The sequence below is a fragment of the Pelobates fuscus genome, chromosome 4, assembly GCF_036172605.1.
Source record: "Pelobates fuscus isolate aPelFus1 chromosome 4, aPelFus1.pri, whole genome shotgun sequence".
Taxonomy (NCBI): Eukaryota; Metazoa; Chordata; class Amphibia; order Anura; family Pelobatidae; genus Pelobates; species Pelobates fuscus.
Genome location: NC_086320.1, coordinates 366,570,170 through 366,586,409, shown reverse-complemented (window position 1 = coordinate 366,586,409; position 16,240 = coordinate 366,570,170). Strand labels below are relative to the sequence as shown.

General features: G+C 35.8%; 1 protein-coding gene across 4 annotated transcripts in view; it reads left to right on the top strand.

The window, feature by feature from the left end:
* The window catches only part of DPP6 (dipeptidyl peptidase like 6), a 1,023,075-nt gene that overhangs the window by 981,062 nt on the left and 25,773 nt on the right, over positions 1 to 16,240 (top strand). For all 4 annotated transcript variants that reach the window (XM_063452684.1, XM_063452681.1, XM_063452683.1 and 1 more), the window contains exons 17-18: positions 3,182 to 3,229; positions 11,487 to 11,585. In XM_063452684.1, coding sequence (XP_063308754.1) covers positions 3,182 to 3,229; positions 11,487 to 11,585 — 147 coding nt within the window. The remainder of the gene's footprint in view (positions 1 to 3,181; positions 3,230 to 11,486; positions 11,586 to 16,240) is intronic.

Here is a 16,240-nt window from a genome sequence, read left to right as displayed (position 1 = left end):
CAGTGCTTTTACATCGAGGAAAAGTGGACGAGTAAAGACATAAAATAAAATCAAGTCAATATAAGGAGAGCACTGCTTGCATACTTTTATAATCTCTTGAAGTAATGTATAAGGGCAAATTCTTTGCGGACTACACTTCTTTTACTGCCCAATAAGTCTGCAGTGCCTAGATTATCCATTGCTTAACTAATATGACTTTAAATAAATTAAAAAAATATATATTAAACATAATAATTGCCATTAAAAACCTAAAATATTGAAACAAATTGTATACATAATAAAATTTAGCTTAAATTGAAAAGGAAAAAAAATCTTCATTCACACCCACTCGATGAGCCGCATACAATCCCGAGGGATTATCAAGAAACAGACAGTGCTGTTTGTGAAACATCTGAGATGGTTTCCATTGAAAAAAAAAAAAAAAAATATTTAAAACATTAGCCGCGCTCTTGCAAAAAAAACTAAATAAATATGCAGGCCTTTTTATTTGTATGATAATATCTTCATTCTGAGAACTTCATATATCGGCCCTAAATTATTCATCAGTGCAACAAATAAAGAGATCTGCAATCGGCAGATAGGTACTGCGGCTGTCAATTATCTCCGATTCCCAGAGCTGGATCTTTGCGATTCACATAGCTCGCAGCTGCTCTTTTAAATCATTCATCAGTGCTGAAGAGACGAGCTACGGATGTTGGCACTAAACATCTGAATTTCCTTTGTGTACATGCTGGGAGTTTAACTTCAGGTCTAAAATTATCAGCTACATAAACCCTAGAGGATACAGACGAGAAGTCATGTGCATTGATATGTCTGTGTGATGCTAACAATCTTAACACCATACAGGCAGGCTCTGCTTTGCAATCTATCGCTTTTACCTATGTTCTGTATCTCCCGAAATCATTACACCCTCCCTATGATCCCACTCCTTCTCAGCATGTGATCATTTCACACCTCGTTTTTCACACCAAACTAATATCACCCCAAAATATTTTTTTTAAATAACATTGTCTCCTGCAAATGTTTTTGTATTTTTTATAATATAGGAACTTTTACAAACCACACATAAAATGTTAATTCTGTAGAACCCTTTTTTCTTTTTTACTACAGAGTTCTATTATAATTTTTGGGACCACTTAACAAAAATAAAAATGTGCATTGATATTATGATCAATAAACATATTTGTCTAAACATGCTTCCAAATACAGGATGTAGTTTGCTGCTAAGATTTACAATACTATTTTTTTGTTGGGTTTTTGACCAATAAAAGATATTTAACAGAAAAGGATGAATCAATAAAGCTATTGGTTCCTGACAGAAAAATAGTTCTTCACATTTTTTCCATTTCCATTTTTAACTTGTGGTTCATTGGCAGGCTATATTTTCAAATGAATCTGTCCCTTTAAGAGCCTATACGGATATTGAATATGTTGACATTGTTAAAGTTGAAAGTGTAATGTGTATTGTGAAAGGGACACTCCAGGCACCCAGACCACTTCTGCCCATGGTCTGGGTGCCAACTCCCACCACCCTTAACCCTCCAAGTGTAATTATTGCAGTTTTTATTAAATGCAACTGCAGGTAACATTACATGTAATGAAATTACTTCAAGACACTTCTCCAGCATTCCGATGGAATTCTATTGTAAGGAACGTGTTTCTTAAGAATAATACCAGGAGTCCAGAGAGCACGCTGGGGCATGTCCAATTCAGGTAGTTATCATACAGAGCTAAAAAAAGAATCACAATAATGCTAGATAGAGTATTGGATGAATAAAGCATAGCAGCCTAGCAAGGCAGAGAAAGATGTGTAAACTCTATAACTATACTGGGAATCACGTTATGCAGTGTATATGGTCAAATGTCTTTAAACGCTCTAATAAAGCATGTTGCAAGGCTTCTATGACAGTGGATTAGGCTGTCCATGAAGGTCTCAGAGGACTGGGGAATGCGTCCAAATATAGCCAAATTGGGCAAATGCCACAATAAGCTTACCATAATCCCCACAATGCAAATTAGGATAATGCATGAATAAAACATGTATAAAATCCAAATCACAACTTTGGGGAGAAAAGGAATAATGCCAGTCATTCCTCCAAATCACTCTGAGCAAAGAAAGGAATATGCGGAGTAAAGACACGACTTAGAAAAAGCCGGCATGTGAGCCCAATGATTAATGCCAGAGAGAGTTTACTAATAGACTAGGGTACAAAACAAAATAACTTTTTAAAGAAAGGGAAAACACTTGTAATATTGACATGATTGTGTAAAGGTTTTTACACCTTTCATGTCATGGTAGACCTTAAATCCAATAATTGTCGTGTCCTATAAGACATGCCACAGAGAACACTGTCCAACATCGGTTTGTGTGAGCTCCCTCTTTGAGCAGATTGGACAGATTGTAAATGCTCAGGCCGGAGCTGCTAATGATGGCTTCCATTCAGCTCAATGTGCAGGCCCTGTCCCCCAAATTGGTGTCTTTTGTTTTAGTAATGAGGGGATCCCAGGGACCCTATTAACAATGTGCAAGGTTTGGAGTAAGCAGTATTGACTTTGCAGAAGACTTGCCCTTAGTGAATTGTTTTCTCTTTCCCCAAAGGTTGTGTAATTTTGTTAACTACTCTGTGTAACATGAATTTGTGTTTATACAGCCAAAGGAAATAAAAATTAGTTATGGTGCCTCAGTCTAAGGCAAAGGAAAGGTTTTTTTTTTTTTTTACTGTAAGAACAATCAGGATGTGGAATTCTCTGCCTGAAGAAGTGGTTTTATCAGAGTCCATACAGATGTTCAAACAGCTACTAGATGCATACTTGCAAAAACAGTATATTAAAGGATATCATTTTTAAACTGTAGGGTAATAGCTTCTTGATCCAAGGATTAATCTGACTGCCATTCTGGGATCAAGAGGGAATTTTTTTCCTAGTTTGTTGCAAAATTGGAAGTGCTTCAAACTGGGGTTTTTTTTTTTTTTGCCTTCTTTTGGATCAGCAGCAAAAAACAAATGTGAGGAAGGCTGAACTTCACAGACACATGTCTCTTTTCAGCTATGTAACTATGTAACTATGATGAATTAAAACAGTAAATACTATTAAAGTGATTAGTACCAAATAATCTGTAATATTCTTTGATTTTTTTCAAATAGTTTTATGTTAATCTATTTTCTTTTCTGCCTCTTTGCAGGTTTCAAGGTACCTAGTGTGTCTATTCACAATACAAGCAATGGGCAAAGTAAGTGCTACCATTAACATGGACTTATTGGGTCTCAGTCAATATATCATGTTTTATCAGTTTTCCGTAGCTAGTAAGTCTAAAAACATTATTAACCATGTTTTGTTATATACTCATTAGACTTGTGAGCAGCGAAAAAAAGTCTGTATTTTGCAATACACTAATAAAAGCATTCTCCAGCCATTTGGTTCACAGATCAACTGAGAACAGTGAAAAAATATATATATTTATATATTGTGTATTTATTAAATACAAATTATATATAAATATATAAATATAAAAAAATGTACTGCTCATTTTTTCCCCTCTATTGCTCAATATTTCACTTAAACTGTAAAATCAACACGTGACTTTCCCCTAACTGTCAATCATCTTTTCTTCCATAAATCATCTCATTTTTGGGTGCCACGAGAAGAATCCAGAATCTCAAATCAAAGCAAACACGTTCGGCGTTTGCGCATCTCATTTGGTTCATGATTCGGGGGCATTTAGTCTCGGAGTTCAGGAATTTGACTGATCGCCCGATTTGCCCAAATACGGACAAATTGCAGTTCGTACTGAAATCAATTTCCACATCTAATATTGATTACACAATTATTTACACATCCAACATTAATGTGAATTTTATTGTATTGAAAATCTGTGATCCATTCTCACACACCAAACATTATTTACTGTTGATTTGATATAATGACACGTATATTCCTGCAAGGTTTATTGCCATATAGCTCTGTGGCGCTCGTATATACATTACTGGGAGTTTTATTGCTGTTGATCAATCTGATGCATTCATGCATTCTCACACTGTTCTGATAGCAAGAAAAAAACGAACGTGTTAATTCTGATGAAGGGCAATATCCCAAAAGAGAAACTTGGGAAGAATTGGGTAAATTAGCTTCTTAAACTTTGTGTGACATGTAGCACTTTTTGAGCAACATTTTCTTGTTATTTTATAAAGACAGACATTTAAAATATTTACACTGAATCTTTTAAAATCACAATATTCTTTAAACAAAATGTGTGCGGAGCCACCAAAACCTTACTCGGCATCATTTAACAGTGTGATATAAAATTACCATATTCTTTTCAACAGAATCATTATTTATTAAGATGTATAGCACATTCATAAATGCATTCTAAAATATTCATTATTCTGTTGCATCAGCTCGTGTCATATTTCCATATGTTTGCCTCCATCATTAACAGGCCGACATGTCTTAATATATAGGCTAATTAGAAACTCCTGTAAGCAAGGAACAATTAAATGTGATATTGGAAAAATCAAACCTGTGTTTTTATAAAATGCCAATTTTCTATCCAAGAAACCTGGATTTGTTATAGAAAGCCCTTATGACCCTTGCTCCAGAAACAATTTAGTTAGTTTATTTTAATAATTTATCTTAGAGGGAATTCACTAAAGAAATGCCCTACCTTTCATTATAATCTCACAAATAATACATTTAGCCACATACGGTGGGTAAGAAAACGTCCACATATGAGATAAAAAGACTTTAGTAATCTTAATATAGATATCACAATTTATATACCTGTTGTGGAACATAATTCCGAGCCTTTGCCTGGTGACTAAACCAGGGGTAGGCAACCTTCGGCACTTCAGATTTAGTCCATGACATTTGGGGTGCTGAAGGTTGCCTACCCCTTGACTAAACTAAGCACTGAAACTTAAAAGGGAACTGTTACTTCTAGAATTTTTAATATCATGTTTACTTATTCTTATACATATAACAAATATGTGTTTTTGAGGTGTGGGAAATAAAATTAAATGTAGAACTGAGTATCTTCATCTTATTTCCCTGTCAATTATTGTTATAAGCCTGTGCACCTGTCAATCAGCATAGAGAAGACAAACAATGTTACCATTTCTCTTCCTCATTTGCATTGTGTGCCCTGCTGTGCCTGAACTGAATTGGATTTCGGAATTCGCTACTAAATCATCAATCAACATACATTTATTTATTTTTTTTTTAAATGTAGCATCTCCTCAAAAAAATCCCAACATTAGTTATAGGTTATTACCGATGTTTTATTCAAAGAAAAGTGCAAAAAGGGAACATAACCATCCTCTGATAATAGCTCTAGTGTGACTTTTTTTTTTAAATAGTCTGAATATTTATCAAACAGGTCTAGCCCCATAATGAAATAAGATTAATCACAGCTGCATATCAATTAAAACCGATCTTTCCATTAACCCTGTCTTCTGTGTGTAACCTTAGTACTATCCATAATAAAAAAAAAAAAAAAATCTCACAATTTCACCTTTAGGGCTTTTTGAGCTTGACTGCCTTTAGTCTTGTGAATGTCTTTTCTCTGAACCAGACCCAGCTGGCAGTCTAAATGGAACGTAATATATGTGTCAGGGTTGGTTATAGAAGCTCTGCATGTGTTCACCAGAGACACAGCCAGAGTATGAATAGGGGCAAATCTGGGGTTATTGTCAAAAAGCAGTCCAAGAGTCAGTATCCAGGTGGCAAAGGTTCAGGTACAGGTGAGGCTACGGGTCAAAGTGCAAAATAGGAAAAGTCAGAGCAAAGCACATAAGCAGAGTCAAAGAGCAGACCGAGGGTCCAGATCCTTAAACTAAGTAACACAGTACAGATAGCACGTTAGAGTTTTACAAGAAGGGCACCAATCAAGTTACACACTGTGCCTTCCCTTCCCCAATACCCAGGCATTGTCACTGATTGAAGGCCATGGATAATCACTGACAGGTAGCCAATCTAAGGGCAGGATCCAAGAGTACCTTGTGATAGCTGCAGCCCTATTTGATGTTGTGTCCCAGCCATCGAAATCTGTAACACAAATGTCCATATTTTTTAAATTGAACACAACATGCAAATGACAGTTAATACAATAAATGAAAGTAAAAGGGAGAGACAGAAAAAGAAGATAAATGGGAGAATGCCCATACCAACATACCAACTGCTGGTGGTTCCAAAAAAAGGTGATTTGTAACTATGCCCCTTAAAAGGAAATTAAATCCTTTGTGACTCCAAAGTCACAATCAGATTTCTCCTTGGGTCAACATACCATGCAATAAATCCCCAAACACGATAACCAATACAGCATATTCTGTTGCTCATTCTATTAGTTATGGGACAATGAAACTCTGGATGTAGTCCATTTTCCCTTTTTTTTTTTTTTGGTCAAACCATTTTCAACTAGTTTTATAAAAAACAGGGATTTCCCCGGCACTTAAAGCTCCCGTCTCTCCTGCTTCACTTCCTTATTAGTATTAGATGGACAAGATATAGATACAGTAGTTGTCCATTAACCCCACCATTAAAGTGAGAAATGTACATTTAATAATGTCTATGTTGGTGATTGGGAGTGTCCCTTTAATTATGACTACAGCATCCAATCCTGCTTACCAAAAGAAGAATTCAGTCCACGTTATTTATATAAATATGATAAAACGAACAAAGGGACTTTTAGATTCATTTTGGGAAAAGAAAAATCTTCTAGAATTTTATATAACTTGACAGTAGCATTGCCTAAAGTATAATATCTAAAACTAATTGTGTAAATCTAGGATAAACCTTGTAGTTTTGTTGCTAATGTCACAAAACATGAATTCAGCACCGCAGGGAGAGAATGACTTAAGAGAACACAGCCCGCACAGTCGGCCACAGATGGAATGTGAATTTTAAAGCACGCTTACCCCGGGCGTACATTTAGGTATATCACAGTTCATTTTCTTACAATTCTTTTGACGAAAATAAATATAATATTACAGTTACAAGTGCAGCTATATTTTCAGCCCTATTTATTTTTACCTATTGTTTAACAGAACTTCAAAGCAAATTTGAATTAATTTCTTTATAACTATATTTTTAACAAGAACCAGGGCCTTGATAAGGAACCATAATTTCTGGGGTAATTGCAGCAGTAATAAAACAATAAGATTTTGTAAATTTGTAATGTATACTTTTCATTAAAGTTTTCAATAAAGTAATACAAACCAAGGTTGCATAGTATCCAGGGTACAAGTCATCAATCAAAGATCACCAAGATTTACACAATATGTCAAGTTGTTGTGAGGCATGGCAAAGGATATACTGTACATAACTAAGGAAATAGACGAATAAGTAAATACAGGTGCAAATATTTAACCTACACAGTAGAATTCTTTGTTATGTGATCTGTTTTATTTTACATTTTTTTATTAAAGCTGCCCTGTTACCCTAAACTTACCTCCCTCCAATCCCTTTCTCTTCTCTTCCTCTTTTTGAATGTGTTTTTTTCTTTTTATTCTTTCTTATATATAAAAAAAAAAACTTGTTAAAAAATCCACAAGACAAAATAGGGACTACTGTATTTTATGTCTTAAAAAGGGGTGGAGCTTAAAGGGACACTATAGTCACCAGAAAAAAAATACAGCTTAATGTAGTTGTTCTGGTGAGTATAGTCAGTCCATGTATGCATTGTAATGTAAGTACTGCCTTTTCATTACTGCCAAGGGACAACTCCAGTGGAAGTCACTCAGATGACCACTAGAGGTGCTTCCTGGGTCAGTGCTGCACAATGTGCAACATGCACTGCATGGAGATGCTGAACATTTCCCATAGAAATGCATTGGTTCAATGCATATCTATGAGGTGATGCTGATTGGCCAGCTTGACATTTTGCCAGTAGCCTCCCAATGATTTCCAAATCTCCTAGACTCACCTTTAACAAGGGGTGCAGGGAGATTAAACAGTGATATTCCAGCTATAGTGACAGGAATACATGTTTGTATTCCTGTCACTATGGTGTTTCTATAATGCCAGCTCGCATCTAACCTAAAGGACTGCTGAACACTAAATAGGGAGTGTCTATGCGGAGATTAGAGAAGAGGGGGAATGGAAGGGCACGTCACTGCCAGGTTTGTTAAGATTGTGCCAGATGGGAAGAAGGTCTGTAGCCAAAATGAGAGGAGTTTTAGAGGTAAGATCGGGGTACTGTGCCACAAAAATTACACTGCGGAGAAAAGGAAAAATAATAGGTTTGGGGAAACAATGAAAACAAGGTGACATCACAATCCTGGTTGATCCTGGCACACAATACAAATGAAGCTGAAAGACAGATACATTGTTTCTGGTTTTCCTCTTCTCTCTCTATGTGATCTATTTTTAGACTGACAGTGCAAAGGTTGTTGTTTTTTTAAATGACAGAAAACGACAGAGATTATAACAATGGGTGCCAGGGATACAAGATGGAGACACTTATCCAGATTAGAGCTAAATAAGGCAGTGTTGGTTCACAAACACTGATTTGTTAAATAAAGTGGATAATATTAAAAACCCTGGGAAGTAATGCCTGCCTTTTTTATTTTGTTTCTGGGTGGATGCATGTTCATGTCAGCAATGCAATAATAGCAGGCTATGATTTTTGGCAAATGGAAAAAAAAGACTATAAATGCCATCACTTCTTGAGGTCTACGACTAAGACTCACAAGAAGAGAAATGCACGAGTCTATCAATTGCTGGTATGAAAGAGAAATAGAGCGTAATAAAGGGGAAAAAAAAGATGCCAAGAGGCAAGGTAATATCATAGCATGCAGTCAAGATAAGGAGCCATTATTAACACTTTTCGACTTTCTCTTTCAATCAAAACAAAAAAGGTAATCTCAGTTCTGAGGGACACGCATAGAAACATAGAGTGGTATGCGACTTTCCATATTGGACAGCTTATGATGTGTATGACCAAGCGCTGCCTTAAATTGACAAGATGAGCCCCCCAAACATCATCAATGACATCACACTGTGCAATATGCATACCTCCCATCTAGGAGGGAAAATCACTGTTTTGGGCCCCAAATTCCTCTGTCCCTTTTTTTCTCTCCTAATGTCCCTCTTTTCTTGGAGCTCCATATTGTTGGTGTGTCTGAGTGTATAACAGAGCTTCACAGTAATAATACCCCCAGTAATGTGTCTGAGTGTATAACAGAGCTCCATAGCAATAACACTCCCAGTAATGTGTCTGAGTGTATAACAGAGCTCCACAGCAATAATACTCCCAGTAATGTGTCTGAGTGTATAACAGAGCTCCACAGCAATAATACTTCCAGTAATGTGTCTGAGTGTATAACAGAGCTTCACAGTAATAATACCCCCAGTAATGTGTCTGAGTGTATAACAGAGCTCCACAGCAATAATACTCCCAGTAATGTGTCTGAGTGTATAACAGAGCTCCACAGCAATAATACTTCCAGTAATGTGTCTGAGTGTATAACAGAGCTCCACAGTAATAATACTCCCAGTAATGTGTCTGAGTGTATAACAGAGCTCCACGGCAATAATACTCCCAGTAATGTGTCTGAGTGTATAACAGAGCTCCACAGTAATAATACTCCCAGTAATGTGTCTGAGTGTATAACAGAGCTCCACAGCAATAATACTCGCAGTAATGTGTCTGAGTGTATGACAGAGCCCCACAGCAATAATACTCCCAGTAATGTGTCTGAGTGTATAACAGAGCTTCACAGTAATAATTCTCCCAGTAATGTGTCTTTAAACTATAAATGTGTTTATAAACCAGTCTGTGCCAATAAGATACATTGTTCCTGTTTTAAAATGCATTTTATTTTTATAAATTGTTATCAGTGAGTCACCTAAGGCTTCTCAGAACAGCCCCTGGCCACACCCCTAATATTAAAGTGTCCCTCCCTCTTTGTTCATTTGCATCATTGGGAAATATATATAAAATGGGTTTTGGGAACATGAGATTTAAATTACAGTTGAAATAAGACCAAACTTGTAATACAGATATATCCCAATGCAGAGCTGAGTTCGAAAACATTTTCTGGGCGATTGTTTAAAAATTAATAAATAAATAAATAAAAAAACAGTAAACAAAAATGTGTAACATATTAACATTTTGCTGTTGATGACATTGATGACATGATGAAACAGCAATGTTTTTTTTTTACAATTAATAACTTGATAATAAGTAATTGCATCTCTCTCTAGAATATCATAGGGTTTTATTCTGAATAGTACTATCCCTTTCTGCTTGGCTGAATAATATATCCCCACCGGTCCCACAAATGAACATGAGTGCCCTCCAGGAGATATGCCAATCTTGTCTAAGCCGTCCCTATTTATCCACGGTTGCAATTATAGGAACAAATAAAAATGCTCCCCTGGGTAGTAAGCATCTTTCAGCTGATAAAGCTAATTCTGTTAGTCTTAATTAAATGAGAATCCCGTGAAAAAAAAATGAGCTTTTGCTGTTGCTAAAGAATAAAAAATGTATACTTTTTATTTTTTATTTTAAGAGAGATTTGTTCACATACTGAAACCGAAATACCATGTTGGTTAATGTTAGAATATGACATGTTCTTGGAAAACCACATACACTGCACTATTAGCATTAACCACCCTGCTTCGAGAATGATACATTATGTTGTTACCTATTATATGAAATAATTTGACATAGAAGTTTGTTAAACATACACTGTGGTAAATGTCTCAGGTGTCCAACAGATTTATATACTAAGAGAGGACTCAAATAATGTAGAGAATCAACAGTCAACAAATAATGTGAGAATTAGCCATATTATTATTATTATTATTATTATTATTATTGAAATGAACTCTAATGTATTAACTTGATGTTCTCTTACAATTGTGTTTTCTCTGGTAAGGACTATTTATTGATTTGGTGAAACATAAGTGGATGACTTAAAGGATTACTCCAGACACCATGACCACTTCACTGAGTTGAGGGCTGGCTAATGTCAACTCTGTGTGTAATAGACACCCCCAGCCAATGAATGGCCGGCAAGGTCAAAAATAAAATTCTAACAAACAAGACCACAAACAAGACAACAAAAAAGAGTTGAAATAAATAAATCTAACAAGGCAATTTATACTTGCACTCCTATTTTTGGTTGGTTTTAATATACACTATTAGGCAAGTCATATGGAGATAGACACTATATACATCATTTACAATTATGCTCCTGTATTGGAAATAGATTCAGGCTTTAAAAGCTCTATTCAGTGTTTGCAAGCATTTACAGCATTTGTTGGAGTTCCAAGTCTTGATTACCGTATGGATTGATTTACACTCTGCTCTCTTGTTTGGTGGAATGTTAGTGATGTTCTGTGATGACGTAAATCCACCATCTAGCATTGTGCTATAGAGTCTGCACATCTGGTGACCTTGAGGTGTCTACACAATTTGTATCGTTTGTGTTATGTTAACGATTTCGCAATGCAATCTCTAAATTCATTGTTTTTCTTGTTCATTGTAGTGCTGATTGAGTTGGTGAACAATTCCAAAATAAAGAACTTAATGGAAACGAAACAGATGCCAATCATAGACTATATGAACATCCAGATAAAGGACTATAGTAAGTTTCATCAACATTAATAATGTCAGAATTTTTCCACCAGAAACAACATGGTTGGTTTTACATTGCAAACGGAACCCGGTTTAAAAGCTAACGTGATCTAATTATACTCAAGATAGTTCCAGCACACAACAGGTGTGATCATAGAAACATAGAAACATAGAATGTGATGGCAGATGAGAACCATTCGGCCCATCTAGTCTGCCCAGTTTTCTAAATACTTTCATTAGTCCCTGGCCTTATCTTATAGTTAGGATAGCCTTATGCCTATCCCACGCATGCTTAAACTCCTTTACTGTGTTAACCTCTACCACTTCAGATGGAAGGCTATTCCATGCATCCACTACCCTCTCAGTAAAGTAATACTTCCTGGTATTATTTTTAAACCTTTGCCCCTCTAATTTAACCCCTTAACACCGCAGCCAAATGTACAAGTTGTGAACAGAACAAAACGTAAACAAAACCTGGCATTTGCGCTATATGTCTGTCCAACCGTAATTCACCTCTTTCATATGAAATGCATCCCCCCTTATTATATATCATTTTATTCAGGGGAAACAGGGCTTTCATTTAACATCAAATATTTAGGTATTAAACATAATTTAATATAAAAAATATATTAAAAAAATGGGAGAAAAAAAGATTTTTTGAATTTTTTTAGTTCTATGTGACATTTTAACTGTGGATGTCAAAATACTGTTTGCTTTTACTGCAATACAATACACATATTTGTATTCAGCGATGTCTCACGTGTAAAACAGTACCCCCTATGTACAGGTTTTATGGTGTTTTGGGAAGTTACAGGGTCAAATATAGCGTGTTACATTTGAAATTGAAATTCGCCAGATTGGTTACGTTGCCTTTGAGACTGTATAGTAGCCCAGGAATTAAATTTACACCCATAATGGCATACCATTTGCAATAGTAGACAACCCAAGGTATTGCAAATGGGGTATGTCCAGTCTTTTTTAGTAGCCATTTGGTCACAAAGACTGGCCAAAGTTAGCGTTAGTATTTGTTTGTGTGTGAAAAATGCAAAAAACGCAAATTTTGGCCAGTGTTTGTGACTAAGTGGCTACTAAAAAAGTCTGAACAAACCCCATTTGCAATACCTTGGGTTGTCTACTATTGCAAATGGTATGCCATCATAGGGGTAATTTTCATTCTTGGGCTACCATAGGGTCACAAAGGCAACGTAAGCAATCTGGCGAATTTTAATGTGAAGAAAATGAAACACAAGCCTTATATTTGGCGCTGTAACTTTTGAAAACACCATAAAACCTGTACATGTGGGGTACTGTTGTACTCGGGAGACTTCGCTCAACACAAATATTTGTATTTCAAAACAGTAAAAAGTATTGCAGCAATAATATCGTCAGTGTAAGTGCTGTTTGTGCGTGAAAAATGCAGAAAACGTCACTTTTACTGGCGATATCATCGTTGTAATACATTTTACTGTTTTGAAACACTAATATTTGTGTTCAGCAAAGTCTCCCGAGTAAAACAGTACCCCCCATGTACAGGTTTTATGGTGTCTTGGAAAGTTATAGGGTTAAATATAGTGCTAGCAAATTAAATTCCCTATACTTTCGGCATGGGTTGTCAGGCAGGTCCCGCTAATTGTAATTAATTAGGATACCTAATTATGTAAAATTATTACATAAATATATGTGTAGAATTAATATATGTATATATATACATATGTGTATATATACGTATATATATATAATTTTTTTTTATATTTTTATTTATATATAGGTATATATAGTGATATATACGTATATATTTATGTATATAGATATATATATTATGATATATATATATTATTTTGTTCTACGTGTATTTTGATATAAATATATATATATTATTATCACAATACAGTTAGAACGAAATAACACACATCTATATATTTTTTAATTATTTATTTTTAAATATTTTTTTAATTTTATTTTTTTACGTATTTACATATATATTTTTTTTATATTATATATAAATATATATAACAATAATTATATATATATATTTAATCAGTATCAGTCTACGTGTAATTTGATATTAATATATATATATATATATATATATTTATTAATATTTAAATACACGTCGTGTATGTGTAAATGTGTGTGTGTGTGTATGTGTATATATATATATACTTAGATCATATATATATAATATATATGATCTAAGTATATTTTATTTGTAACTGTAATTTTTTTAATTTATTTTTTGAACTAATATTTTATTTTTTTTACAGGACAGGGGGCAGAGACAGTGTCAGCCAGTGATTTCACATCACTGGCTGACACACAGGATCAGTGATCACAGTGACTGCCTGTCACTGTGATCACCTCCTGCAGATTGGGTAATTGACCACAGGGGGGAGTGCCTGGGTGGTACAAGCACTCCCCCCTTCCAATCTGCAGGGGGATCACTGTGCCAATAGGCTGACACATGTAACACTGATCGCAGTGACAGGCTGTCACTGCGATCAGAGTGCTTTGAGATCGCAGTGACAGCCTGTCACTGCGATCAGACTTAGCAGATCGCGGTCACTGACCCCAGGGGGACTGCCTGGGGGGCCAGGTAAGTCCCCCGACCGCGATCTGCACAACGGGAAAGCCGCCGGCCGCATGTGTCAGCCGATTTGAAATCGGCTGACACATGCTGAATACTGGTCGCAGTGACAGCCTGTCACTGCGATCAGAGACTGCAGATCGCGGTCACCGGCCACAGGGGGGGTTGCCCGGGGGGCCAGGCATCCCCCCCGACCGCGATCTGCAGCGGGAGAATACCGCCGGCCACGTGGGCGGCAATAAAAGCGAGGACGTACTATTACGCCCGCCGGCGTTTAGAGACGGTTTCTGCGTGGCGTAATAGTACGTCCTCCGGACTTAAAGGGTTAAGACTATGTCCTCTTGTTGTGGTAGTTTTTCTTCTTTTAAATATAGTCTCCAATCATGTGACTGTTGTAAGAATGCGATTTGACATAACCACATCCTTTTCAAGGCTTTGTCTATTAGCATATCACAGTTCTATTTCCCATACATGGGTTGATTACTATGATATAAATGCAAAAGACCATTATACTGAATTAATATTATATGTAGATCATTTGGTTTAATTTAGTAGTGTGAAAAGTGTTTAATGATAATTATAATTAGCAATAAAACTATAATGAAAAATATTTTTTAGAAAGGTCAAAAGGAAATATTACTTTAACACATTATTTTAATTGTGCAATTAAACATCAATAAACTGGGGGAGAGGGAATACTTTTCCTGTAGTGTATATATGGATTATATGTTTTTTACCAAAGATTATCGATAGATAGATAGATAGATAGATAGATGCAGTTACACCACATGGCAACATTGTGTCACGCCCACCATTACGTCACAGTAACCCAATATACAATAAATCTCCCATGTTGGAATGGTGTGGCACCCACCGATATTGGGTTACTGTGACATTGTGGTGGGCAAGGCAGACAGACAGATGATATATAGATAGATAGATAGATAGATAGATAGATAGATAGATAGATAGATAGATAGATAGATAGAGAGATAGATAGATATGGAAATTGGGGGAACACCCAGAACATGCATTTCTAAGCAGTGGTGCTATCATAAAGACCAAAATCTATACAAAATACAGTTAAATTTTACAAGGCTTCTTAAAAACCATTATATTAGCAAACAAATATGGGATTCAGTTACACCACATGGCAACATTGTGTCACACCCACCATTATGTCACAGTAACCCAATATATAATAAATTTCCCATGTTGGAATTGGTGTGGGGCCCACCGATATTGGGTTACTGTGCCGTAGGGGTGGGCAAGACATACAGACAGACGCTTTCACGTGTTTTTGGATACATGGTGAATGTAGTTTGAAGTTGACGTACAATCATAGTTGTTAGAACATGAGTATTGCTATCAGTGGGAATTAGAGTGAGTGAGAGTATAGAAGATTCCCATTTGTAGATAAAAGAACAGAAAAATTCAGACCTTGGAAAAAGATAAACAAATGATTGAGTAAGGTCATGCTTAGTAATTACAATATTAGCATACATGAGAGATGGACATAGAAGCTAATTGTGGATTTCAGTCAAGTTAGACTTCTCCAGAACTTTCCCTGGAGACCAGCTGCAGAAGAATATGTTGTTCAACTCAAGAAGGATACAGCAAAATTCTTTGATTGCAATTTGCTTTTTGTTAATATCATTCCCATTTTCGGGAATATTCCCATTCCCATTTTCCCATATTCGGCCCCATTTTAAGTTATTACAGTAAAAACTAAACACCAACTAAACTTGCTATCCTACATCTCGCCTCAACATTTGAAACGAGCTTCAAGATTGTCCTAACTAAAAGAGCAAAAAGTTTCGAAATACTATACCAATTGTCATTCCTTCTTTTCCTGTCATATAAAGAGACCCTATAGGAACCAAAAATATTTAGATTAAAGAGGCATTTTTGGTGTATAGATCATGCCCCTGCAGATTCACTGCTCAAATATTTGCCATTTAGGAGTTAAAGCACTATTTTATGCAGTACTAGTCACACCTCCCTGCATTTGTTTACACAGCCTTCCTAAACATTTCCTGAAAAGAAACCTAGATATTCTAGGTTCCGTTATTGCACACTCT